Source organism: Sesamum indicum, linkage group LG3 (genome assembly GCF_000512975.1).
Source record: "Sesamum indicum cultivar Zhongzhi No. 13 linkage group LG3, S_indicum_v1.0, whole genome shotgun sequence".
Lineage (NCBI taxonomy): Eukaryota > Viridiplantae > Streptophyta > Magnoliopsida > Lamiales > Pedaliaceae > Sesamum > Sesamum indicum.
Window position 1 is genome coordinate 9,091,311 of NC_026147.1, and position 27,499 is coordinate 9,118,809.

General features: G+C 37.5%; 1 protein-coding gene across 1 annotated transcript in view; it reads left to right on the top strand.

The window, feature by feature from the left end:
* LOC105157851 (midasin) overlaps positions 1 to 27,499 on the top strand; it is a 38,518-nt gene that overhangs the window by 3,846 nt on the left and 7,173 nt on the right. The window contains exons 8-62 of the mRNA XM_020693051.1: positions 542 to 651; positions 732 to 851; positions 2,459 to 2,537; positions 3,193 to 3,315; positions 3,402 to 3,486; positions 3,567 to 3,663; positions 3,755 to 3,883; positions 3,972 to 4,028; positions 4,118 to 4,294; positions 4,375 to 4,500; positions 4,579 to 6,327; positions 6,573 to 6,640; positions 6,721 to 6,916; positions 7,001 to 7,105; positions 7,201 to 7,506; positions 8,419 to 8,612; positions 8,700 to 8,754; positions 9,310 to 9,460; positions 10,508 to 10,581; positions 11,296 to 11,443; positions 12,265 to 12,363; positions 12,529 to 12,629; positions 12,745 to 12,834; positions 12,910 to 12,975; positions 13,418 to 13,582; positions 13,734 to 13,941; positions 14,015 to 14,883; positions 15,006 to 16,517; positions 16,647 to 16,827; positions 17,084 to 17,161; positions 17,996 to 18,078; positions 18,159 to 18,410; positions 18,557 to 18,692; positions 18,769 to 18,854; positions 18,948 to 19,033; positions 20,283 to 20,424; positions 20,525 to 20,614; positions 20,771 to 20,894; positions 21,020 to 21,171; positions 21,701 to 21,814; positions 22,420 to 22,569; positions 22,720 to 22,893; positions 22,979 to 23,182; positions 23,350 to 23,454; positions 23,581 to 23,796; positions 23,948 to 24,067; positions 24,592 to 24,673; positions 24,754 to 24,884; positions 24,983 to 25,147; positions 25,555 to 25,630; positions 25,747 to 25,859; positions 26,437 to 26,516; positions 26,607 to 26,720; positions 26,947 to 27,015; positions 27,108 to 27,264. Of these exons, the coding sequence (XP_020548710.1) occupies positions 542 to 651; positions 732 to 851; positions 2,459 to 2,537; positions 3,193 to 3,315; positions 3,402 to 3,486; positions 3,567 to 3,663; positions 3,755 to 3,883; positions 3,972 to 4,028; positions 4,118 to 4,294; positions 4,375 to 4,500; positions 4,579 to 6,327; positions 6,573 to 6,640; positions 6,721 to 6,916; positions 7,001 to 7,105; positions 7,201 to 7,506; positions 8,419 to 8,612; positions 8,700 to 8,754; positions 9,310 to 9,460; positions 10,508 to 10,581; positions 11,296 to 11,443; positions 12,265 to 12,363; positions 12,529 to 12,629; positions 12,745 to 12,834; positions 12,910 to 12,975; positions 13,418 to 13,582; positions 13,734 to 13,941; positions 14,015 to 14,883; positions 15,006 to 16,517; positions 16,647 to 16,827; positions 17,084 to 17,161; positions 17,996 to 18,078; positions 18,159 to 18,410; positions 18,557 to 18,692; positions 18,769 to 18,854; positions 18,948 to 19,033; positions 20,283 to 20,424; positions 20,525 to 20,614; positions 20,771 to 20,894; positions 21,020 to 21,171; positions 21,701 to 21,814; positions 22,420 to 22,569; positions 22,720 to 22,893; positions 22,979 to 23,182; positions 23,350 to 23,454; positions 23,581 to 23,796; positions 23,948 to 24,067; positions 24,592 to 24,673; positions 24,754 to 24,884; positions 24,983 to 25,147; positions 25,555 to 25,630; positions 25,747 to 25,859; positions 26,437 to 26,516; positions 26,607 to 26,720; positions 26,947 to 27,015; positions 27,108 to 27,264 (10,739 nt within the window). The remainder of the gene's footprint in view (positions 1 to 541; positions 652 to 731; positions 852 to 2,458; positions 2,538 to 3,192; positions 3,316 to 3,401; positions 3,487 to 3,566; positions 3,664 to 3,754; positions 3,884 to 3,971; positions 4,029 to 4,117; positions 4,295 to 4,374; positions 4,501 to 4,578; positions 6,328 to 6,572; positions 6,641 to 6,720; positions 6,917 to 7,000; positions 7,106 to 7,200; positions 7,507 to 8,418; positions 8,613 to 8,699; positions 8,755 to 9,309; positions 9,461 to 10,507; positions 10,582 to 11,295; positions 11,444 to 12,264; positions 12,364 to 12,528; positions 12,630 to 12,744; positions 12,835 to 12,909; positions 12,976 to 13,417; positions 13,583 to 13,733; positions 13,942 to 14,014; positions 14,884 to 15,005; positions 16,518 to 16,646; positions 16,828 to 17,083; positions 17,162 to 17,995; positions 18,079 to 18,158; positions 18,411 to 18,556; positions 18,693 to 18,768; positions 18,855 to 18,947; positions 19,034 to 20,282; positions 20,425 to 20,524; positions 20,615 to 20,770; positions 20,895 to 21,019; positions 21,172 to 21,700; positions 21,815 to 22,419; positions 22,570 to 22,719; positions 22,894 to 22,978; positions 23,183 to 23,349; positions 23,455 to 23,580; positions 23,797 to 23,947; positions 24,068 to 24,591; positions 24,674 to 24,753; positions 24,885 to 24,982; positions 25,148 to 25,554; positions 25,631 to 25,746; positions 25,860 to 26,436; positions 26,517 to 26,606; positions 26,721 to 26,946; positions 27,016 to 27,107; positions 27,265 to 27,499) is intronic.

A 27,499-nucleotide genomic window follows, 5' to 3' on the forward strand; every position in this document is an offset into this window, starting at 1 on the left:
ATGGCTCTCCATGTGAGTGCTACCGGTTGTAACTTCTACGGATTTATTCATCTTTCTTCAAAGAAAAAAGAGGGTTCCAGAACCAGCTCTCAATTTTCCGTCTTTCAGTGTGTTCAAGTGGCTGCAGCTGGAGCTGTCAGCCTATATCTCATACTTACAGTTAGCTGCATGCTTGTATATGCAGTGAAATGATGACATTGAAATGATTTTTGAAGGCCAGGGATGTGCAGTAAAATATTCAATCAGAATGAGTACACAACTCTTACGGTGTATTTACTTGTCAAAATATTTTTTAGAAAATAATTTACTTGTCTATGTTTCTGTATCTGGATTATGCATATTACAGATAAAGCTGATATAGAATGGCACAGTTATGGTGACAAACACTTGCACATAAATGTACCTTCATGTGATGGTAATTCCAAACATGGTGAATTTCATGATGTCTCCATCCTATAGAAGCTGTCTTCTGTTCTTTTCTTGCACTGGTCTTCTTGTGGAATCTTTTCTGATTGTGAACATCTCCCTTCAAACAAAATAGTTCTAGCGATTCACATGGACGAGCAGATTGATGGAAAAACACTGCTTGGAAGTTATGTTTGTACGGAGCAACCCGGTGAATTCAGATGGCAACCTGGTTCTCTTACTCAGGTTTGGAGTCTACATCATACAGTTAGAAGTACTGTCCCATGCTATCTTGTTGTAACGTCTATTACAATAATAATTGGCAGGCAGTTCTGAATGGTTTTTGGGTTGTGTTCGAGGATATTGATAAAGCACCACCTGATATTCTATCAATCTTATTGCCTTTATTAGAAGGTGCAGTTACATTTTCAACTGGCCATGGGGAGGTATGTATTTTAATGTTTTATCTGTGATTCCTGGAGAATGCAACTGCTGGGTTGTTGAAGTGTTTTTCGAAGTCTGTTACCACATAAATTATGCTTTATAATATTGTTTTCATAGTCCACACATTTCCGGATGACATCGTTAATTTGGAAGATCGTATGGCATATGACTCTACAGGTCATGGTGGATTCTTAAGAACTTTGTGAAGACAGATTTTGTTGTTAGAATGTAGGTATGAGATTATTTAATATAATATTTGGACAAAATGGATCCTTATTTTGTGATTTCTTTAGATAGTAGCCTGAGAAGGTTGCCAAGATGAGATAAAAAGCAAGGAGGGGAGTTGTTTTCTTTTCCTTTGTTTAAAGATAATATAAACTGGATTCTGTACATATCTTTTTGTTATTTTCTCCCGAGTGGGTTAGCTTTATCCTGGTTACCTTATGATTTCTTGTGATGTATTATTAGGCCTTGCCCCTGCAGTGGTACTTTTGGATATATTAAGTAACATCCTTCTAGTTGCCGTGCACGTATCAAAGAAGAAAATATAAAGAAACTTAAAAAAATAAAAACAGAACACAATGTGCAATGAGCCACTTTGGGGGTTAACATGTATGAGGGGATTTGGACTCACTGCTCAAAGAAATGAAATAACTGCAATTTGGAGTATGCAGTCTCTTCATTGTTAGGGCCTTTTGTCTTTTCCTCCTCTAAGGTAGTGCTTAGTTTTTAGCTTACAATAAAGATGAGAGAAAAATTTCATGCTAAGATCAAGTTTACCTTCATTATTCATGTCTTTTTCTGCAAGACTGGTCATTGCTATGCAGTAGTGTTAGTGATATTCCATGCCTTCTTTTCTTCAATTTTCCATCAAAATAGAGACTGCAGATTAAATTAAGCAATGAATCTTTTATAATGTTTTTCTAGTTTGTGATTTTTCTTTAGCAATCATGAATGTTTTATATATGCTAATAGAAACCATCTTAAGCAGTTAAACTTATTGGCGGGTGTAAGGTCTACGTCATCCCAGTGTTATCCTCCTGATAAAATACAGCAGATCCTAAATCGTATTAGACCTCAAATGCTTGCATACCATGAGTCTATGACTCGATCATAGACCTGGCTGAAGCCTAACATACTTGTATGAGATTCTATATGCGCTGCCTGGTTAACTCGTGATCTTTACCTGGTTCCTCATACCTGGCCATGGAAACAGTTAGATCCAGGACTGCTTTTTCAAGGGACTGCTTGGTCTTTTTTCTATTATGTTCGATTCCATATAGTACGAGTTTGAAAATGATGGAGCGATCTTTTGTCATAGAGATGTAGGTTTTGATGAACTTGGGATTGGCATGGATGCAGAATAGAGTATCCCGTGAATGGAATAGGATATTGCCTTGCTTTGTTGTTAAAAAATACCACATACTAGACGAAACAGACAGGCATTATCTGTATGTTTGTATGCAAGATCATTATGTAGTCTTGTGTACTTTAAAACGTTCTGTGTAAGGCATCAGTTTGTTGACTTGTTTTCTCCTGTTATGTTGTGCTTGACGTAATCTTAACGACGTGTTGAATTAATTTTGCTGATCAAAGAAGTATTATGCAGACAGTCAGAGTGAATGAGAGTTTTCGGCTATTTTCCACTGTGACAAGCTCAAATACAGACGCGTCTCGCTTTACTGAAGGTTTGCTGTGATCTCTCTGTAGCTTGACTTTCTTATTGGTGTTTACATTAGTTGATAGATTTATAATTCCACATTATTTGATTTTCTTGTATCACTATTGATGAAAGGTCTTCTAATCATATGCTTTGTAACCTGAACCAGTTATTTCATTGCCATTATTTTGTATATTGTTTTAGTCAAGTCAATTCCCATTGCTGGTGGAAATTGCTATTCAAACAAGAGAAAATTTTAGCACCACCTTCTGCTGTATGAATTGGCAGTTGGTTTTTTATTTTGTTTGATCCATTTGGTTATGCTGTTATCACTATTCTTTCATAACTTATACTGGTGTATGATTGGCAAAAAAGTTCGTCCCAGTTGTATATGATGGGCTACTGAGTCTGTATGGGAAGTAGCTAAGAAGTAGATAAACATTTCCCACTTTCATCATGAGAAATCATACCTGCGCTGCATATGATATGATAACTTCTATTCTACGCCTTATAATTGTTCCTCTGAAGCTTTCAAATTTGTTTTTCTCTTTATAAAACTATGACTCTAGGAGTAGTGTTCTGAACCAAGGTTGTGAAAGAGTGCATGGTAGTCTAACTATTATGTTGTTTTTCTTGTGACGAGATGATACCCTTTGCTTTTCTCTTTGTTCTCATGGTAACAGGTAGGAATTCTCTTGGTGCTGTTTGGCGGAAGATAATGATAGGCCCACCCAGTAATCAGGACTTGCTAAATATTGTGCTGGAGTGGTATCCGGAGTTGGAATCTCTTGCACAGAAACTCATAGGTTTCCTGAGTTTTACAGATTAATGAATACCTTAGGCTTCTTATGAGAAGCATTATTTATTATTTCTTTTCTGGCATCTTCTACAGAGAATTTTGAAAGGGTGAACCTGCTTACAAGATCCCAATTGGGATTTGCTGCTTCTTCAAGTTATCATGACAGATTCACACTGAGGTATACTTTAGTGTATGTAAGTAGTCCTTAAATGTTTTTTGCGGCAAGTTATTAACTAAACCATTTCCCTGCAACGAAAGAGACCTTCTTAAGTTGTGCAAGCGAGTTGCAAGTTTGGGCTTTAGCTTTGGACGGGATGGGCTCCCTGCTTATTTGTGTGACAGTATCTGTAAAGAGGTGGGACAACTGCTGTGATTTTCTACATTTCTCATGTAGAGACATGGTTTAACTGAAGTGTTTGAATGTAACTTTGGGTTTTGGTCTACAGGCCATAGATATTTTTGCATCCTTCTCTACTTCAGCTGAGAATCGGTTGGCTATCATGAGAGAGGTTGCTAAGTTGTGGTCTGTTTCAGCTGCTGAGACTTTATATCCTGTAAACAAGCCCATTATTCAGGTATTGCTATTTGTAATGTGATGATACATGCAGTTATTGTGAATGTGCTCATCTGCGTGTTTCTTACAATTTTTGAGAGTGTGTTCAGGAATTAAAATCTGAGTTTCAAGTTGGACGGGCTAGCCTTCAACGTGCTGAAATGGTTGTGAGTGAATGCATTTGATGTACTCTGTTTTCTGGCTTGTTTTCTTTGAGCATCTATATGCATTGACTTTGACAATCTGTTTGTCACAGCTAAATCGTAATAGGAAGCCGTTTGTAGAGCTCCGTGGTTCCGTACATGCTCTTGAGAGGATTGCCTGCTCTGTTAAGTTTAATGAGCCTGTACTATTGGTTGGTGAAACGGGTACTGGGAAGACTACTCTTGTACAGACTCTTGCCACAAGGCTTGGCCAGAGACTTACAGTTTTGGTATGTTCCTGTTAATGATTACGGAAAATTGTTGGATGACTGTTTATAGTGACAATTGCTCATTGTCCTCTGTGTTCCAGAACTTAAGTCAGCAAAGTGATGTTGCAGACCTGTTAGGTGGATTCAAACCTGTCGATGCACGGTTTCTTTGTATTCCACTTTATCAGGAGTTTGAGAATCTTTTCACTAATACATTTTCATCAAAGGTAACATTTACCCAAGTATCTGTACTTGTCCAATCCTCCTTGTAGATGATTGCTTACATTCTTGTATTTTCTGTTTAGGACAATGAAGGCTTTCTTACTCATTTAAGGAAATTTTTAACTGATAAGAACTGGAAAATGTTATTAAGTGGATTTCAGAAAGGCATACGGAAGATAGTTGAAATAGGAAAATCCAGCTCTGGTAAGAAGCGAAAGAGACCTTTAACCGAGGATCTACTGAAGGCCTGGGAAAAATTTTCAAATAAACTTGAAAGAGCTCATGCACAAGTTAGTGCATCGGATGGAATGGTATTTTCGTTTGTAGAAGGAGCTTTTATTACTGCCCTCAGAAATGGTGAATGGATATTGCTTGATGAAGTGAATTTGGCTCCTCCAGAGATCTTGCAGCGAGTTATTGGGGTCCTTGAAGATGAGAAAGGGTCACTATGCTTGGCTGAGAGGGGCGATATAGATTATGTTTGCCGGAATCCCAACTTTCGCCTGTTTGCTTGCATGAACCCCGCGACTGATGCTGGCAAAAGAGACTTGCCGATCTCTTTAAGGGGTAGATTCACGGAATACTTTGTTGATGATGTGTTGGATGATGAAGACTTGGTTTTGTTTATTAATCAATTCATAGATGATGATCCTTCATATATGAAACTAATACATAAAATTGTGCAATTCTACAAGGCAGCAAAGGAATCTGAAGAAAGGCTGCAAGATGGGGCAAACCAGAAGCCTCATTACAGCTTACGTTCTCTGTACCGGGCATTGGAATACTTAAGGAAGGCCGAGAAACATTTTGGACTTGAAAAATCTGTTTATGATGGGTTTAGTATGTTCTTTCTGAATTTATTAGATGATGCTAGTGCAAAATTAATGAACAGCTTAATTTCCGAACAGCTGTTGGGTGGAGTCATACCTGCACCACTCCGTTTTGATTCATACTTGATGGTTAAATCACACTCCAAAACTGATAATATGTTGGAGAGCTATGTGCTAACAAAGAGTGTCAAGGAGCATTTGAAGAATCTTGCACGGGCAATTTTTATTGGACGATATCCAGTGTTGCTGCAGGGACCAACATCTAGTGGGAAGACTAGCCTTGTTTGGTTTCTTGCTTCAATAACTGGTCATGAATTTGTAAGAATCAATAATCATGAACACACTGATCTCCAGGAGTATCTCGGTTCTTATATCACTGATGCAAGTGGAAAGCTTGTTTTCCATGAGGGTGCACTTGTGAAAGCTGTTCGTAAAGGTCATTGGATTGTTCTTGATGAACTCAACTTAGCTCCCTCTGATGTACTTGAAGCATTGAACAGGTTGCTTGATGACAATAGGGAACTTTTTGTCCCCGAACTGCAGGAAACTATTCGTGCTCATCCAGATTTTATGTTGTTTGCAACTCAAAATCCACCTGTTGTTTATGGGGGCCGCAAAATGCTCTCTCGAGCATTTCGCAACCGTTTCGTGGAGATTCATGTTGATGAAATTCCACAAGAGGAATTGAGCACTATTTTGGAGAAGAGGTGCAAAGTTCCTGGAAGTTATGCAAAAAAAATGGTGGGTATCATGAAAGAGTTGCAATTGCACAGGCAGAGTAGTAAGGTTTTTGCTGGAAAACATGGATTCATAACACCACGTGACTTGTTCCGATGGGCAGATCGTTTCAGGACGTTTGGTAACTCCTATGAGGATCTAGCTTATGATGGTTTCTATTTATTGGCTGAAAGGCTGCGTGATGATACCGAGAAAAGAGTTGTTAAAGAAGTTTTGGAGAAGCAGCTAAGGATAAGATTTTCTGATAAGGACTTGTACAAGCAGGTACTGTTTGTTTTTAGTCCCAACTGCCAGCATTATTATCCATTTATATATGTTTTCATGATGTGGTAGCCAGTTAAATTCCAATGAGGAAAAAGGATTAGAAGGTTTCCCTTTATATTTATTCATGTCTTTTAGTAAATGAGAGTAACTTTGGCATCAGAAGAGACAGACTGATGGCGAGCTATTTTTGACCTGAGTTATTACATGATGTGGGAAGTAAAGATGTATGATCTTTTTCCGTCCAGGATGGAAAAGGTGGAGATAGTGCTTTGGAGATCAGTAACTACTCCGAACATTCTGAAAATATTGGGAAGTAAGTATCTCTTGTTGCCGCAGCTCTCTTTTATTGGTACTCGAGTTTGCTACCTTAATTTTCTGTTTTTCTTTTCTCAGAATTATTTGGACAAAAAGTCTGTTGAGGGTGTACTTTCTGGTTGAGCGGTGTTATAAGATGCGTGAGCCTGTCCTCCTTGTCGGTGAGACTGGTGGAGGGAAAACAACAGCTTGTCAATTGCTTAGTATCATGCTGGGTTCAAAGTTACATGTATTGAATTGCCATCAGTACACGGAAACTTCTGATTTTCTTGGGGTTTGTCCTTGTCTTTCTCGCTTGCCTTTTCTTTCTCCATTCTCAGCCGCCTTGTGCTTTCCTTGACATTTACAACTTGAACAGGGCTTTTACCCCATGCGCGAGAGATCAAGAATTAGTATGGACTTTCAAAGTCTCTGTGACAAGTTGGTCCACTCAAAGGCTTTTATCCACTTCCGTGGAGATGTCGTATGTTGATCACTTTGTTTAGTTTTCTTCCATTGCATTTTCTCAGTTGTTCATTATATTTGCTTTTATGGTGATTGATTTCTTCTATTCTGCAGGAAATCTCTATGGACATCAACCAGGCCTCTCCTACTCTTAATATGCTATCTCTAATCATCAAGAGTTACAGGGAGCATTCTGTGTCTCATCCTGAAGTCACTGAAAATGAACTTGGTTATGTAGAAAAATTATATCTAGATCTGTGCCAGCTTTATAGGAAGTGGAAGACCATTTTTACGTGGCAAGATGGTCCCCTTGTTGAAGCAATGAAGAGTGGTGATCTGTTTCTTGCTGATGAGATATCTTTAGCTGATGATAGTGTTCTTGAAAGATTAAACAGTGTTTTGGAACCGGAAAGGAAACTGGTGAGTGATATCTTGTAAATTGCTCCTTGCCATAAGTGTTCCTCTTTACCATTTGTCTTTATTTCTTAAGTATTTGAAGGATTTCAGTCAAACTGGACATTGTCATTTGAGGAAGTAGACAACTTGTTGGCGTGCTCGGTTAATTGTCTCTGTTTGTGATATGGTTATACGTGGTGAATTGTTCACACCACTGAAATTTCTATATTCTCTACTTTGGATGCATCTGAAACTATGATTCAGTGTTTTAAGTAGTTTCCTTTCCATTTCAGAAGATGTCCCAGAGTATCCGTAACAGGCACTTGTCCTCTTTAGTTCTTCAGCTGAGGAAATCACATTTTCCCTTGCATTTAGTTGGGTCTCAACTCCTATTTTCTAGTTCATAGAGCAAACGCAGGAACAGGGTTTTCTAGTGGCTGAACTGCATACTACTTTTGTGAACTAGACTAGTGGTGATTTGCTGTGGACTTGTTCTTAAGATTAGGCCTTTAGTCGATTAGGTGCTGCATACTTTGTACTTCATTAGATTCTGTGGAAAATGGGAGGGAAATAAACATGGAAGTGAATGGTGTAAATCGCCTTGTTTCTGAAACAAATGGGTAATTTTAAGTGGGTTAGTGCACAGCATATCAATTACTATATTAACTTAAAATTCAAATTTGTTAAAGAGAAACAAGGGCATAATATTAACGTAGATTCCTGACTATTTTCCCTTCACTTAACCACCTTCAAACATCTTCAATAAAAATATAAAACATATATATTTAAGTGCTAATGGTGGAGTGTATTTTACTCATTATAAGACTTTTGAGTGACCCTGTGTTTGGTGCTGATTTTTTTGGGCTAATAAACATTAACATCTTTTTCTCCTTTTTTGTATTTATTTTGTATGGTATTTTTGCTCAATGTTTGCAGTCCTTGGCTGAGAAAGGAGGTTCTCAACTTGAGAACGTAACTGCACACCCGAATTTTTTCCTCCTAGCCACAATGAACCCTGGTGGAGATTATGGTAAGAAAGAACTATCACCTGCTCTTCGCAATCGGTTTACGGAGATATGGGTTCCTTCCGTTAGTGATATAGAGGAGCTTAAAAGTATTGCTCTTGAGAGGTGAGTTTATCTTACTAAATATTGTATTTTATGAAGGTAATAAATCCTGTTAGTTATTCTTATAGTTTCTCCACTCAATTGATGCAGAATTTTTAACCCAAAACTTGCTCACATTGTGGATGCCATGCTAAACTTTTGGGAGGTATGTTGTTTTAGTTTGTTCTTCGTCGTTGCCAGATTTTACTTGTTCGATTATTGATCATTGTAAATTAATTAAAGATTTAGAGAATGTTGCAATATACACCAATATCATACATGAAATTCAATTTTTTGTTTACTTTTGTTTATCAGTATCATCTAAAAACACTACGAGAAGCTTGGGTTCTTTTCTGGCGCATGTGTTGAAGGAGAGTTTGTTTGTTATAGTTTTATTTCAAATGATAATGCTGTGAAGCACACCACTAAATGTTGTATGTTGAACATTCCTCATTGTATACTTCTTCACTTTAGCCAGTTAAATTTCATTTCTGCATCCAAAACACAAGCACTTCAACGAAGCACAAGCTGAGAAAAGTGGGGTCAGTTTTTCAACTAGCAACCTCATAATTATAATTATCCTGCCGAACATCCTGTGCTCTTATTATCTTGTAATCTTCAATTTTATAAGTGCTGTTCTGATTCTAAGTTGTCAAATGCATTTAAGTGTGAAAAATTAATTCCTTGTGGTTGCTTATAGTGATAAATCTCTTGTTCGCAGTGGTTCAACCTTTTACAGACAGGAAGAATACTAACTGTGAGGGATCTCTTGTCTTGGGTATCTTTTATCAATGTGGCGGAGAGAAGTTTACCAGCTGAATCTGCATTTATACATGGTGCATTCCTTGTTTTGCTGGACGGAATTAGTCTGGGTATGTTTTCTTAGTTGTTTACAACTTATGTTATTTGTCCATGAATCAATGAAACGAGTATATCTTGTTGTTGATCATCATCTCATCAGTACATTTAAGAGAACCCTATTTGTTTTGATGTAGCAGTTGTACGTTTGTTTCAACAATATACTTTTGTTACACCTTGTTATTAAAGGATATGTGACCAGGAAACTTTAGCTGCTTCAGGAGAGTAAGGTCAAAAGAAAATAGAAGTATCACATAGGAAGTATGATCAATCATTTATAGCAAGGGATAGAGTTTGTGTTCACCATTAGGCTTATTTTAATGTCTTTGATATTATTTCTTGAATTCCATGATTCTGCTCTCACATCCTGATAACAATTGGCATCTTAGTAGCAAGACTGTTATTGGCTCCCTGAGTACTATCTTTTTGTGTAGTTTCTGGTTTGGTTGGTAAATTCTCCTGGCACTTTTGTGGGTGCTACTTACTGGATTTCTGCACATGAGCAAGAAAGGCATTGCACGTGCACTTTTGATGACTGGATAATGGCACGTTTGTGTTTTCGTGTTGCTGAAGTTTCTGGAAACATGTTCATGCAGTACTGAATTTATAAAGTTTCTTCTTTACTATATCTACCAGATATTTCCGGTCCTTTGAAACCAATCCCTACCAAGAATGGGGGTGTTTCCCAATATATATTTGGTTAGAAGCTATGCTAACGGCATTAAGTAAGCAATGACAAATTTTAGGATATTCTGGATGTGTGTATTTGGGTACAGTGGGGTGGATGTGCATGGACCTTGATATGCTAGCCGCAGGTCAAGATGGGGCCCCTCCGATATGTGGTATTAATTCTAGAGTTGGAAAGACTGGCCCAAGCAGCGAATGACCTTGGATGCAATAATGTTGTTAGCTGAAGAATTCATGTCTTTGATTTTGTAATACTTTTATCAGTTCTGAGTTGGCTTTACTTGTAAATCTATTCAACATAGAATACCTTCTTATTACTTGCATGATCACTTGGGCGTCGCTGTCTTCATAATCCGCAATTCTCTCTTCTTCAGGTACAAATATAGCAAAAGGTGAAGCTGCAGAGTTGAGGAAAAAATGCCTTTCTTTCCTTCTGGAGAAACTCAAGGTAACGTCTTCTATCTGACAAAAGATTCTCTTCCTCTTTTTGGTATAAAGAATTAGATGTAAGTGAAAAGTTATCTTAATTGATATGTCGTCTCCTGATGCCTTGGCAATCCAATTAAGAAGAAACCTCTCCAGTAGGCTTGTTTGTGTTATTCTTCTTGCGTCCTATGCCTTTTAGTGATGCCTTTGTTAGGAGTTCAATAGTAGAAGTTTGTTTGTGGGTTGCTTTTTGCTTCTTCGCCTTTATATGTACCGAAATATACATCTTGAGCATCTTCTAGAGAGAAATCGAGTATTGAGGGGTTGAGTCTTTTACAAACTCTTGCTTACATTGTTCTTTGGTCTTATGCCTTTTAGTGACATCTGTATTAGGAGTTCAATAGTAGAGGTATGTTTGTGAGTTGCTTTTTGTTTCTTTGCCTCTATATGTACCGAAATACACCTCTTGAGCATCTTCTTGAGAGAGATCGAGTATTGTGGGTTGAGTCTTAAAGAAAGTCTTGCTGTTCATTGAAGCTCAGACATTGTTCTTTTAGATCTACTCTTTGCAAGTCCATGTTACTCTGGAGTCTACTCTTAGAAGGAAGCAAGATATAAGCTATTTGTTGTTGGTGTTTCCTATTCCATTTCTCAAATTCGTCGATTAGAAAATGTTAGATTTTAACTGGAGTGATTGATTTTAGTAACTGAATAAAATATTTACGTGCTAATACAGGAGTGCAAGCCAAATTTTGATCCCTTAAGTCTTGATGGGCTGGAGTCTTATGGTTGGGCTAATCCTGGAAGTTCATCAGTTGTAAGTCATGCTGATAACATGGATTGTGACAGTCTCTTTGGAATCCATCCATTCTATATCGAGAAAGGTAAACTAGCTGGATATTTGTCTATATTTTTGGTGTTCTTTTATGTTAGATCTTATAAGTTAAGCTAGTTGTGAATTTAATGGATTTCTGGAAATATGAATTTGCCATGTCTATTACATCTATTAATAAAGCAAAATGCTTATCTTTAAAAGAGAGAAAGCCAGTGCGGGGTGGATCACTGGATTTTATGCTTGTGTGGTGTAATTTTAATTGTGGCTGGGCAAGTTCTACTGATTGAGTCCGGAGGTTAATCTTGGTTCTTCAAGAAGTTTTAGGAAATAATAAGCTTTTGCATCCATAAATTTGTGATGAAAATGATGGCAACTTATGGGTCTTTTCTCTATGCATCGCTGACTGGGAAGCATCAGAACAAAATGCGAGAAAGTTTCTGGATATAGGCCATTATTTCCACTGTGCTGGGCAATTGGTCTTCACATCCTGGGGATTGAAGTGTTAGCATGTTTCTGTTGTGGTGTAGCTATCAAGTCAGAGCTGGCCTCCTGTGCTTTGATGTGGTGACCAAGTGAAATTGGTCTATTGCTACTGATATTGTTCAGTACCTTTATTTTTATGGTACTATATTATCCTATAAATATTCTTAGCAGCGCAAGATAAAACTGTGGGAACTATGTTGGCAATGAAAAAGATGACTGAAACTTGACCCCGAGCGACCAATATTGTTGTGGAGTCTGTTGGTTGTGTTGTTTGGTATTACCTATTACTTTGTTTCTTTCATGAACTGCAAATTGGATGTGTTTACCGTATTGCATTTTTATGGTGTAACGAATCTGACTGCTGAAGATCCTTGTCATCTTGTTCAGGTACTGACTGTGTTGGTGCTGAGGGATTTGAGTTTCTGGCCCCTACCACACGCCGGAATACCTTGAGGGTACTGCGTGCTATGCAGCTTAACAAGCCTGGTATTTCTCTTTCTGAACTAACTTATATTGGGCATGATATAACATTTGTGCTTTTGTGATCATGTCAAATAACTCAGTATGCATATGCATTCACCTAACAGACCTTAAGGCTTAATATGATTGTGTATCAAGCGCTCTAAAACGTGAGGTTTTTGTGCTCACTAGTTTTGTTGGAAGGAAGTCCTGGTGTTGGGAAAACAAGTTTAATTGTTGCACTCGGCAGATTCTCTGGGCATACAGTTGTAAGGATCAACTTATCTGAGCAGGTAAGTAGTCCTTGTTAGTTCTAAATATGTGCATCATTTTCCCTTGGTTGAGGTTTTTTCCTTTCCACCTAAGCACTTTGGCATTGGACCTTTTAACTGGATTTTCTTGCTGCAGACAGACATCATGGATTTGTTGGGGTCAGATTTGCCGATTGAAAGTGATGAAGGGATACAGTTCGCCTGGTCTGATGGTATCCTCCTTCAGGTGGGGCAACCTGCACTTTCTTCATGTTTAATTGCTTTTGTTTCCTTTATTGAAATTGCTGTACTGCAATGTCAGGCTCTTAAGAAGGGATCGTGGGTTCTGCTCGACGAACTTAATCTAGCCCCACAATCTGTATTGGAGGTATGAATTTGTACTGTCAGCAACTTCATCCCCCTTGTACTTGATGTCTTCTTTTGACTTGTTTTTCTAGGACCTTCCTCTTTCCACTGTTAAACTATTGTTCTTTGTTTCTTTTTGGGGGGGATCACTCGTGGTCCCATGACCTTCCTTTGACTTGTTCCCCTTAAGACCTCGCTCTGTCTATGACAAAACTATTGTTCTCCTTTTTCTTCATGGATTTGTCTATGCCTCATGGCACTCTTTCTCAGAGGACCTCTCTGAAAGAATTAGTTCTCTCAGATGATTGTAGTTGCTTGAGTGTTATTATCTAATGATTAAATTTCAACTAAGAAAGGCAAAATGTGGCAAGATGGTTTGTCTTTCATTTGAAAGTATCTTTTTGTAATCTGTTAATGATTTCTTGTTGGGTGCATGGAATTGATGCTTTAACTGAAAAAATTAGGGTTTGAATGCTATTTTGGACCACCGTGCTGAAGTTTTCATTCCTGAGCTGGGCCGTTCTTTCAAGTGCCCAACATCTTTCAGAGTTTTTGCATGTCAAAATCCTTCATATCAAGGAGGTGGGCGGAAAGGCCTTCCTAAGTCCTTCCTCAACAGGTTCACTAAGGTATGCTCCTTCGACACTGGACTTTTAATTTAGCATTTGAATTTCATAGTCCATACATTTTGGGATTCAACAGGCGGAGTTCATTTCTGTTTTATATGGTTTGAGGTTTGGGTTTAGCAGTTAATATCCTTCTAATTCCCTATTGATTCAGGTATATGTTGATGAGCTAGTAGATGAAGATTATCTTTCCATATGTAGCTCGCTCTTTCCATCAGTTGAAAGATCTCTTTTATTGAAGTTGGTTGCATTCAATAAAAGATTACATCAGGAGACTATGTTGTATAACAAATTCGGTCAAGATGGTTCCCCATGGGAATTTAATCTCCGTGACGTGATACGTTCTTGCCAAATTATAGAAGGTGACTGCTTGTTTTTTCTGTGCTGGTCTATTGGTTGCTTGAATTGCTTCTAACTTTTCATAGTATCTTTCAGATGCATCTGAAAACTCAAAATCTGACTGTTTCTTGAGTCCCATTTATCTGCAACGAATGCGGACGCCTGGTGATAGGGTGGAAGTTATGAAGTTATATGAACAAATTTTTGGGTTGAAGCCATATGTTAATCCAAACCCTAGAGTTAAGCTCACTCCAGACTCTGTGATTGTCGGAGATGTATCCATCGAGAGGAATTTGTATCAGTCATCTCGGTTATCCAATAACAACATTATGGATTTGCCTGGTTTACGTAACTGCTTGGAAGCTATGGCACAGTGTGTAAAGCATCAGTGGTTATGCATACTAGTTGGTCCACCATCTTCGGGCAAGACATCGATGGTAAGATTGCTTGCTGAGTTGACTGGAAATGTACTAAATGAATTAAATCTTTCATCCACAACTGATATTTCTGAGCTACTTGGATGCTTTGAGCAACATAATGCGTCCCGTCACTATCATCTTGCTATTGCTCAAGTTGAAAGATATATGAATGAGTACTGCAGCTTGCAGTTGGAGTCTTCCCCAGATGCGTTCATTCAGAGGAACGATCTTACTGGTCGATGGCTTGCCTTCTTATCAAATGCAAATAGTTCGGCAACCTTCATCCACAATCCAAGGATGAGAGATTCCATACTGCAGTTAGTTGAAATAATTGAACAACTAAAGGATATTGACAAACAAGCATTGCCTCTATCTTGGTCTCAGAATGACCTGGACAACACTTTGAACATAATTAGAAAGTTAGAACACGATTGTCAGAAAAGGAGACACTCTGTCAAGTTTGAATGGGTAACTGGATTGCTGATCAAGGCCATAGAAAATGGGGAATGGATTGTTCTGGAAAATGCGAACCTCTGCAATCCAACGGTTTGTATATTCTATTGTGGAATTCCTTGCAATCTTTGTTGGTTATGCCTGATTCAGCATCCTCTTGTTTCAGTTTTTATTTTCTGTAGATGGTTAAGTTTGTCATATTTTATTGCATGCAGGTTCTTGATAGAATTAACTCTTTGGTTGAGCAATCTGGATCTATTACCATTAATGAATGCGGAATTGTGGAAGGAAAAGCAGTGGTTCTTCACCCACACCCAAAATTTCGGATGTTTCTCACTGTTAATCCTAGCTACGGTGAAGTATCCCGAGCAATGAGAAATCGAGGGGTTGAAATATACTTGAAGCAGCCTTATTGGTTGATAGACAAGATATGCGATAAGAATCTTGATGAGGTTGAGCTTAGAGAGGTGAAGAGATTTATTGCCCTCTCAGGAATTCCTGTAGGTAAATTGGTTGATACGATGGCCAAAGCCCACCTTTATGCTAAGTGTGAAGGATCCCATGTTGATGTAAGTATCACATTTCTTGAGCTCTCACGCTGGGTGCAATTATTTCAGCGGCTCATTACAAATGGCAACCGGCCTACTTGGAGTATCCAAATTAGTTGGGAGCATACATATCTTTCGTCTTTTGGCGAAAAAGGGAAACACATTGTTTCACAAGCAGTTGTCTCTTACTTATCAATGCCAGAACTTTATAAATTCAATTCATCTGAAGATTGCTTGCTATGTCTGCCAGGAGGTTGGCCGACCCCCTTGAAATTAAGGGATTATGTGTCTTACTCAAACCAGACTAACATTAGACAAAACGTGATGTATTTGGAATCATTGGGATCTCAGATTGCATCGAGCATGTTGAATGGCGCCTTGAGCAGAGGTGCAAATGGAAAAACTCCTCTTGTAGGAGGTTCAAGGATGATTCATCTAATGGATGCTATATTGTTGAATAGAGTAATGTTTCCCGAGGGTTCAAATATGCTTACAAATTATGGTGCCCAAAGTGAATTGGAGTTATCTTTGGCCCAGAAGAAGCTATCCTTTGCTGCTGATTGGGCAATTGAACAGGCCGATGAAAGTGATTATTGGCTTTACATTTGGTGGTTTGAGTGGTTTGGATCTCGGCTGCAGCCGTTCTTTTCATTTTTCAATTTGTTTTCAGATTTACTGAAAAAGGAGCTACAACATTCTATTTGGACAAGGATATTTCGGTTACGCAGTGAGCTCATGTCTCTTCGTGCTGTAGACAAAGATTTTGCATCTCTCCCGTTACTCTCAGTGGAATTTGTTGATTTATGCCCATCTGTTGGTGTGTTAAATTCCTGTCGCGTCCTACTAATAAACTCGATTAAGTGTGTTAGCTTGTTGAGACTTAGCCTTCAACAATGGAGCAAAGAGAATAGCTTCAATGACCGTTTCAAAACTCAACCTTTTGAACCCGTTCTTAATTCCGTGAGGCAGGTCGAGGAAAAAGTGCTTGACTTGCTTGTTGAGTCACCTTCCTTTGATGTGCTTTTTAAGTTATACAATGACCTCCTTGAGCATCATATGCTCTTTTGGAACAGTATCATTTCATCTCAGATTGAGTGTCGGCTGATCTCATGGCGATCTTTAATGAAAGATGCTGTGAAAGTGCAGGAGGTTTGTCCTGCAGAAGCAGAATTATTTCAGGTAAGTTCTTATCCTGAACTTCCTATTTCCTTTTGACTTATTTTCTCCTTTTTCCTCGTTCTTTTTCATCTTTCTTTATAGTCCGAGAATCATTGTTCTAGGCTTACTGTTCGCACTTTCCTTGTGTAGATTGAGATGAAAAAATTGGATGGTATCTCATCTTTGTGTTTGAATTCAAGCAAGTCGTTGCTCTGGGTGCATGGTGGACATCCAATTCTGCCTTCATCTGCTGATTTGTACCATAAACAGTGCCAACTCTGGAGCCTTTGTGAAATGGTGTGGCCACGGAAAAAAAACCTTTTGAAACTAGGTATGTCTGGTAGAGTGTTTGCATGATCTGTTTTTTATCTATGCTACATGGAGTCAGACATAGCTATGCGCTAGTATTCAATTCATTGAATCTATGCCAATCTATATTGAGGACTCTAGTGCTATCCTATTGTTTCAGTGTCAAGAGTTGGACACTACTTGACAATAAATTGAAAGGTCTATTTTGCATAGTTTGTGATGTTTCGCTCATCTTGTTTGTACTTTCCAATTATCTATTGCTGAATTTTTTTCTGTAGACGGGAATGAATCGGATGAAGTTAGTGTAGATGGTGCATTGTTTTCTCATGTGGAACTTCGCCTCCTTGCAATGCAAGGTAAAAGCTCATCTCCTCTCAAGAAAATTGGACTCTGTATTGACTGTTTTAGGTTGATTCTTGTATGCAGTTCTAAGCTGCCCTCATATGAAAGCTCCAGTTCATATAATCATGTGCAGTATTTGTGTTACTATATATTCATGTGGTGACATGGAGGGTGCATATGTCAAAGTAGAGATATGTTTTTATTTATTTTTCAAGATAAAGGTATATGTTTTCTTTGTTCTGGAATTTATTTATTTTGTTACCTCCATATGGTCATTTCCATTGTCATTTCAAGGAAGACAGAAGTAATGTAATTTCGTAACATGTAATTTATATCCATTTGTTTGTGTCTCATTTCCATCTTGTATGTTTTTCCTTATCTTTTTCTTTGTATGTAACATGAAGAAAATAATCTTTCATCTTCGGTATCTGTATGATTCTCTTTCCCATTATCTACTTAGTCTTGATTTCTGAAAGATCTGCCCATTCTTTCTGTTTCAATTTCAATGGGGAAATCGAAGGATGAAGCTAGCATCTGTAACTCCTTGATTTATATTGGATAACAAGACAAGATGTTGCAATTGCTGACCTTCTAAAACTATTAGCCCCCTCAGGATTAGTTACCCACGGTAAGGTTGCGATGTTTCTTCCCTGTTCGAATTTGAAGATTTGGGGCGGGGGAAGGGGCGGGACATGGTGGGATATCATTCAATGGGCTTGAGTTGAGCGTTGTACTGATCCTCTCCAATTGAAATCAATTCCTTCCGTACTATTTCTCACTGGAATATTTATAGCTGTAAATATCTGTGTATATCTTCCCGGTTGATTGGGCTTTTGCATTTTTTGAAGGTATTTGCATGTCATCATATATTGTTGGCGGAGCTGATGACAATGATTCTGAAATTATTCAGCAGTTGGAAGAGATGTATCAGGTAGTTCTTCATGATTTTCTTATCCATATACCTTGATGAAAATATTTTAGACTGCTCTGACCAATGTCTCATTCCCTCAGATGCTTCTGGGAAGGTTGGATTTTGAAAAGCGGAAGTTGGTAGCGAAATTGGAAGCCTATAAACATGCAGCTTCACCAGCTCCATCTTCTGCTTGCTGTATCTTTACACCCGATGTGTTTTCTCAAAGGTTTGGCTTCGACTGTTGGCTAAAGACACAACCTATAGTTGATGAGACAAGTCTTTGCCTTGATCTGGAGCTACTGCAGAACCTGACAAAGAGTGCTTTGGTTGACATTGAAGAACAGCACCATGTAAGCCTTTATTCTTTATCATTGTTCTAATAAAGGGTTATTTGAGATCTTAACTCCCTTTTTCTGGTGTCGGGATATGTTGTTACAATAGTCTCTCAGTGGTATTTTGATCTTCATGTTTGTTTCACGATTGCCGTATATGACAGGCTTTATTGAAGGTGTCAGGCCCTTTGAAATCATCTATGAACTTCTCATTGGACTATTCGTCAAGACCTCCAACTGACTGTTTACCTCACCAAAAAATTTTATGGACCCTAGATGCTTGGGAATCAGTCCAGGGGGGTAAGTGTTGCTCTTTTAGTTGGCCAGGCCGCTATTACTAGTATTTTGATAGCTGATCTCTTCCCTTCTGCCGCAGCAAATGAGAAAATTTCCAGTTTTATTCTGGAGCTATGGTTTAGATGGCATGCAACTCTTTGGGAAGCCTGTCCTATGCTTGCTGAGGTACTTATCAACATCTGAAATGCTAAGTTGACTGGACATTTTGTAATTTTCTTGTCTAACCAACTCAGAGATATTTAAATTTTGTCATGCAAGATGCGTTCTGAGGATGGTGGCTATGGTATTCTGCTACCTCACAAGCTATTTTGGCCTCTAAAATTGACATTGGTCGATCAGATTCTGTAAGTTCTGTTTATTGGCAGGGACTCAATTTATTTGGTATTTCAACTCTGTACTTTAAGGTTTTTGCCTTTAATTGACTTAATGACAACAAGCCTTGAAATTAAGGCTGTGGGGATCATACTACCCAATTTTCTTTGTATTCATTTGATTGGGTCAACTAAGCACACATGATTGCACTCTTATAACTTGAAAATTCTATGAATTTCCATGAATTTCAAGCACTTAAGTTGGGTGCAATGCCTCTGATTCTGAAAGTTCCTAGTGGAACTTTAGAACTTTCATTGACAGGCCAATCTAACCTTTCATATTGTTAACTGGAGATCTTGATAAATACTAAGATCTATGCGCTTTTGTCTCATTCCTCTGACTTTGCAAGGAATTGACAAAATAAGTTAATGCCCAGTCATCTGGCTCTTTTCTAAAATCAATTCTGTTGGGTTACTTTTTCTCATCTTTGGAAGTTCTGGAAATATCTAATGCTTTAGTTATGTGGATTTGGATCATTGTGATTGATGAGGGATATAAGAGGTTCCTTAAAATGCGTAATGCAGTCTTCAAGATAGACCAAGTAGAGTGGTGGTTGAATTTCATCCGACATGAATATATCTTTTGAATATCATATAATTATTTGAAATGAACATTACTCAATGCACTATATATTGAATTTAGCTATTTTCTGGGTAATGTACTAGAAATAAGTTTTGTCAGGTAATTGTCACTTGTGATCTTTAAGTAAGTTTACTTCTTTATTTATTTTAATGTGTCCAGTACAACATGAACGGAGGTTTTTGAATTTGATTCGAAGGTTGCTTACTGTAATTACAAGAATGCAATCATTCTGGTAATGAGTGGTATAGATATTTCTGATGGTAGTTTGAGTTAAGCATATTTCTTGGATTTATTATATGCCAACCTTTTAATTAATGCCAAATACGCAAAATTTTTCATGCTTTTTTTTGCTATTCTTGTTGCAGTGGGAAGTTCACATCTTAATTGTGCTTCCTGTTTTAGGAGTTGTTCTTTTTGTGAAATAGCCATGCCATCACAATCTTCACAAATCTTGCTTGTACTTTAAATAGCAGATAATGCTTATTGCATTTTTAAAAGAACTGCTATTATTCTTCATTTTTGTAATTCTAGAGTGTGTCTTCTACTTTGACTTGTTCTGTCATTCGCTATGAAATCCCTTCTGCCACCTATTAAAGCCGTCTATTTCCTTTCTCGATAACTATCTGTCTTTGATTTCAGGCAAAACGCAAACTCCATTAGACATTACAACCTGCATAGCTTCCAGCTTAGAGCTGCTTCACATAATATTTGGCGAAGTTCTGCAAATATGATCCATTCACATGATATGCTTCTCTCTGTGGCGCGTTCTTTGTTTGAGCAGGTATTCCTCATTCTTTGACAAGAGTGCTCTTTATCGTTGTTAATTCAAAACTTCAGTATGTTGTAAGTTTGACTTGTTCCCTACATACTTGTGCTTGTAGATTATTTATGCCCATAAGAAGTCATTTGAGGATTCTATATATTCTAAAATCAGATCCGCTTTTCATTCTATCCAAGAAGTAAGGAACCGGGTACGTAACTTTTCTTGCTGTTATCTTGATTCATCAGTTGAGGACAATCTTCTGAAGTGTGAGATTTCCATGTGATCAGTTTCCTGATTTAAGATTAGGTCTAAGGCCTGACTTTCCATGTGCCACCCATTTCACACTTGATTTACAATATGACAGCAAGAAAATATGAAGGTTCTGGTTTCACTTCTGGCGTCATCGAACCACCACGTACTCACATCCTTGATCGATTCTTATATTGGGCCACTGCTTAGTGAACTTTACCCTGTGTGCCCATCTGATGGTTAGTACATGATGTTTTTTGGGTTTGGAAATTTAGAGTTAATTATGCCTTCTCCCCCCCCCCCTGCAGAATTCTGTTTATTTCCTTGATAAGTTTTATCACATTTCCCCATCTAAACTCTTCAGAGATCCGGATGCTTGGATGTGCATTGTTACGAATTGGGGGATTGCGTTATAATCTTCTGATCTGCTGTGATGATCTGGATCCCACTTTAAAATACTCTATCAAGTATTCACAATTAACAGAGAAGATAAATTCGCTTGAGATTGAGATGCAGGTATTCTCTATTTACTTTCTTTGTGAATGCATATCCATGGTTATAACTTCTTCCATTGTAATTTACTTGCACAGTCATATGCCTCTGGTTCTATTCCTTAAGTGTTCAAATGTATAAGTTAACCTATTTCCATTTCTGTTTTTAGGTAGTTTGTCATAATTGCTGATGTGGCAGTCTCCTGTTTAATCTGTAGTCCGTTTTTTTCTGTCATTCTTCTATTTGGACATGCAAACCTTTTATTTGAATATTAGTATTGTGAATTTGATTGGTCAAATTCCTATTCTTCTAAGGATATATTATATTTTATATTTATGTTAGAAGGTGAATAACTATAAGCTTTTAGTTGGTAAGAGCATCTCATCTTACAAAAACAAATGCTGAGCTCTGTTTTCAGTTTGTGGTTGCACAAACAGAGCTCAAGTCCTTATCATCCTTACCCACGGATTTATTTTGAAATGTTAATGGGTGTATGTGTAGCTTATGTCTCGTATTGACACCACTTAATATTAAATTGATTACTTCTATGCAGGTTCGAAGTGAATGCGTCTATTTAGCTGGAAGTACTCATCATAGAGAAGCTGATAATTATAGGAAAAATTTGCTGGAAAAACTCAATGCTGAAAGGAATAGGCTGCAAAGAAAGGTTCACGGGCATATTTTATTGTCTCAGAAAATTATTATTGTTTCTTGATAATGTTTTTCTTGGTGAAAATTTAAGCATAAAAGAAAAGCTTTTCAAAGCGCCCAGCAGCTAATATTCGACTGTCCACTCCTGTGCTTGTGCCTTAAATTGATGTCTTGCTTTTGCATTTGAGATTTGCGCAAGATCTTGGTTATTTGTTATACATGAATGCATGTCGTCATTCATAGAGATTTGGAAAATTTTACTACACCTCTCATACCCCTCCTGAAAAGGTGAAAGAAAGAACGAACAACCCCACAAACCTATGCTTGCTTTCATGCCATTGTTACTTGCACCCTTGGTTTTTATTCTATTGTATAGTGCTTTTTATTCATCAAGAGCATTGCAGAAAGAGTTGAAGACGCACACTGACATATGCATGCATGTATGAATTCCTGCTTGGTAATGTCTTATTATATGTATGAAGCGATTTGTCTTGCACTGTGACTCTCTTCGGATGTATTGAAAGCTCCGAACTTTTATTTTTGGGGAACCTCTTTAAAAAATGAAGCGCAACAATTTGTATGCTTCTGACCTTCACGTGATGATTGCTCCCCCTGTATCAGATGGTATTCCGCCCCAATCCAGGAAAATTTAAGGAGTTGAAGCATCTCTGTGATGAGTTTCTCGAGTCTGTTACAGCTTTTGTTGAATGGATAAAGGATGTCAAAAGCTGGAGAATTGAAAAAGTCACTGATCAAGTGCATAATTGGCAGGTATTACCGATATCCAAATTCTTTAAAGCTTGTTGCTACAGATTTTCTGCTTCACGGATGAATTTTTCCAGAGTATTCAATCTTGAGTTGGTCTTCATGTGTGTTTACTTATTCAATCTTACCTTCTATTCATATGTTTTTCATTTTCAGGAGATAACATCACGTTTCATTGATCGATTGTCAAATGAATACTCGGCATATATTGATATAACTGAACCTGTTCAAGTTGCAATATATGAAATGAAACTAGGCTTGTCATTAGTTGTTTCTGGTGTACTGAACAAAAGATTCGCATGTGGAGAGCAGGATATGGAATCTGTTCTGGTAGGTAGAAGTTCCATGTTTCTTCTAGTCATATTATTCCTTCTGCTTGCTTCTTTGCTGTTGACTCTTGAAGTGTGTCTGGCAGGTCACAATTTATAAATTTTTTAGATTCCCTAGAGTTTGTGCATCCAAAATTGTCTCAGTCAATGTTGGGAGGGAGCCTGAACTTACAACCCGTGAAATTGAATTGCCAACAAGTATCCATGAAATAGATATGAATATGCTCAGACATATTGTTGGGTTGACTAGAGACACTGTTTCAACAAGTGACAGTGTTCCTGTTGCAGTGGTACGTGATTCAGCATAGTTTTTGAAATCTTTTCTGTTTGTCTTGATGTGTGGCTTTTGAAATCTACTTATGCTAAACTAATATTTTCAAAAGGAAAGGTATAACCAGTATTCACAAGAGCTTCTTTTGAGTTTTCTAAATGCTTAACATTTTGTCATCTGTTGCAGCAAGCTTCAACCTTGCCACTTAAGGTTTCTGTTTACCACAATCTTTTAGTTCGAATAAAAGATTCTGTTGCTGATGCTCGATTTCTTGGTGGTTCTTCCTTTAAGGTGACATCTTACCTAAGATTATAATGGTTTTATACAGCTTATCCACTGCTGTGCTTTCATCTGATATCTTTTCTGCTGGTTTCTCCTACTGAAATGTTCTGACATTCTGCCACATGTTTTTATCAGCTTTTGCATGAGATCTTTGATGATGTTGCCAGTCTTTGGGTGAAACACCGGGCAAAGCCCATTGGGGAGTGTAATGCTCAGCAGTTTAAGTTGAGAGCAAGGGCATTTAAGTTGGAGAGCGTCATTGATATTGATGTGTCAAACTGTGCAAATTTGCTTGCAAATGATAGCTTCTCTGAGTGGCAGGAACTTCTCTCTGAAGAATTAGATGAGAAGGTACACTGCCGGAAACGTAAAAATGCGTATGGCCATATTTTCCCAATGATGTATGATTGTACATGTGTATACATGTCTAAGTGGATATGAAATGCCGGGATATAGACAAGCACTGGATTTATCAACAAATATTAGCTTTTTGCCTTTGCAGATAAGAGTTAATGAGGAAGTTGAAGCTTTGGAGGAAGACTGGAATGCACAGGAGACCGATTTGGATGGCATAGTCAACATTCACAATCAGTTATTTGGTTCAGTGGACCTTTTTCAAAGAGTAAGTTCAAAACATTTCATCTATTTACCCATCTGAAGACAAGAATAAGTTGGCACAGAATTTTAATTGCTCAAGCACATTGCTAATTGTAAGTACAGATGCAGACAAACATGAACTTCTTTCAATGGACATTCTCGCTGGTTCCGAGGAAAGATGTACTCGTGTGAACATTTTTATGATCGTACTTTCCATCTTCTGATTAAAACTACAAAGTGAATGGTGGTTTTATTGTTGTCTTTCAGTACATATTTGTTGGGTGCCTGCAGAACGAGGCATTTTTTCTTGTAGTAAATAACATCAAATATGTTAATGGCTCAACAAGGCAGTGATGACTCAGAAACAGTATTTGTAGGTGATTTGTGAGTGTAAAAATTTATTAACATTCACAAGCTTGGGTGATGATTAGAGGACCTTTTTGTGTGGCAATGATGGTGTGTTTTAATGGAGTTAATTTCATTTCTATGAGTTCGTACTGGACTTGAATTAATTACATTTTCTCATACCTATTCATGTCATCTGATCAGCCTGGCAGTGTTCAAGTGTCCGACACAGACAGATTGTCTTCTTTTCTTGGCTCTTATATGCTGGGGGTTAAAATGACCAAAGGTGATTGATTTCTACATGTTTTCACCCCAAATACATTGAATATTATGGTGTCTAAATCTTTCATATCTTCTATTTCCCAGACTTCAAAGGTTCATTTTCCTTCAAATTTGATGCCAAGACTGCTCCAGAACACTTACTCCGCCTCTGTTTGGAGCATGATGATAAGTTCATTCTTTGTCACAAATCAAATTGTGCATACAATTTTTATAAGGTGTGTTTTCTTCTCCTTTTCAGAAACTCGTCTTCTTTTTACATCAGTATGATCTCACAATTGTCAATTATTTTCACCTCGTCTTTGGTTCCTATCAGGATTCAAATCCACCCATGATGGTTAAATTGGTGGAACCAGTTTTACTTCTTAAACAGCGAATTCTTTTCCTGTTGAAAGAATGGGATGATCACCCTGCTCTTCAGAAGATTGTAGAAGTCATTGACATGATTTTAGCTCTTCCTCTTGAAACTCCTCTTGCTAAGGTAGATTAGCTTACTTGCTAGATGCCATTTTCAACAAGTCAGCTGTTACAGATCATACCAAATCTGTAATATTAGCTAACAAATTGGCGAGAACGGACAACTTGTAGTTTGATCTGCTCTGAAGTTTAATCTGACAAGAATATAACCCATTAAAGATCCCTGTTCACTTGTTTGAAATTTGTCCTCCTAAAACTTTGTTTGTGAACAAAACACTATTTACGTCGTCTTCCTCTGATTGGATACACCTATACTAACTCTACCAGTAATGTTAGACTGGGAAACAACTAAAGCTATAGTTATAAAAGACTTTTGCATCTTTAGTTATGTATTAATTCTGCGGCATGTGGAGCTCTACATGTCTGTTGCAGCTCTGCCTCATTTTTTACTTCAATTATTCTTCTGTGAAGGGTCTTTCGGCTTTGGAATTCCTGCTTAACAGGGTTTGGATTGTGCAAGAAACTGTTGCCAAATTTCCCCTCTCTGGTAAGCTATGAACTTTTTGCAGCATGTGCTTTAATTCCGATGCAATACAAAATAATCCCAGTGAACTTCCTTTTCTATATTTGCATTCTTTGTTACATATTTTATTGTTTGCATAGATCAATTGCAACCTATTTTCGCTCTGGTGTCCTCATGGCATAAGTTGGAGTTTGAGTCTTGGCCTGCATTACTTGATGAAGTTCAATCTCAGTTTGAGAGAAATGCTGGAAAAGTAAGTTTTCTTTGCTATCCTAGTCAACTAGTTGCTAGTCAAAGTGACCTGTCTGGTTACTCTGGTAAAGTTGTGTACAAAGATACAATTAGTAGGAACCATTGCAACTTAAGACAAGGATATGATAAGAAGTAACTTTCATACTGATCAAATTTTGAGAAGTCATGCTTTGATTTCAATTGCATTTGACAGTTAAGTTTGATGTCAAGGTGCTTCATATGAGTTAGTGATTTTAGTGGATAGATCTCTTGGAAAATTGCTACCCATGGTGAGCTCAAAAGTTGCAATGTGTTTTGAATATGGCTCAGTGAATGCTTACTATTTTATTATCTGGTGATAAGCTCTTGCATCATTATGGATTGGCCAATGCTTGTTATGGTTACAACCTGAATTCGTCTTACTTTTTGAATTTATTTTATTAAAGGGACTCTTTTTGGGTTCCAAATTTTTGACTAGATGATATGCTACTGGATATGTCCTTTGTCGTACCTTTAAGATTCCTTTTTTGCAGCACAATGCTCTTTAGTTTGGTTTTGTTTACCTACAATTACTAATTTTGTTTTACACCTGTTCACAGCTATGGTTCCCGTTGTATTCCGTTTTCCAACGAAGCCACACTGCTGATATTGATCAATACAATATCTTAACTATTGAAAGGCATGTATCCAATTATTGCCTTTGTTATTTCTATTGAAAGATTGTTGCTGTAGTCTAATCAAGTTCATTGAAATGCGAGTAAACCTGCAGCCTGGAAGAATTTTTTAACACATCCAGCATTGGAGAGTTCAAAAAGCAACTTCAGTTGCTTCTCTCCTTTCATGGACAGATTAGCAACCAGTTGAATTGGAGATCTTATGGAAGGTAAGATTTTGTTTTGGATGCACTTTATCCTGGACTTGTAGTTGAGCAATCCTCTTGAGATAGTCAACTAAGGCTTTGCTGACAAACTGCCTTATTTTTCACAAACTTTTCACATGGTGGTATGCTTACTTCATTTTGCTACTTCCTTTAAATAGTTCTGAAATGAAACATTGTACTTGTATGAAATTTTGAACATGGAAATGATGATGTATAATTGATTGCGCAGCCCTTGTCAAGAGGAGAGTGTGAAAATACTCTATAACACTTTTGGGTTCTATGTGCAATTGTTGCCACGGTAAGTTATATTCTCCTGAAAGTTTGTCTTTGATATGCTTGCCGCTTTGAAGTTGGTGGTGATAACCTGATGTTTCTTTAACTTTCCTAAAGAATTTTAGAACATATTGGAGCAAATAGAAGCAACATTGAGAAGGAGTTGAATGACCTACTGAAGTTGTGTCGTTGGGAGCGCATCGAGAATTACCTGGCCATTGAGAACTTGAAACGGACCAGGCTGAAACTAAGAAAGATTATAAAAAAGTATATGGTATGTCTATGGTTTCAATCATGAAATCTGCTAATGCTTTATTCAAATTTGAGTGAACTTACTATGTCGTATGCCCTTATATGCACCAGAAAGAAAAAAGGATAGATTAATCATGTCAATGTATATGTTTGTTTTGTAGACTTATCTATAGAATAATTTTAAGATTAATATTATATGCTGACAGTCATTAGCTTTGATTTTCTGGTAACAGTCATATATGCTGTTTCACTTGGGT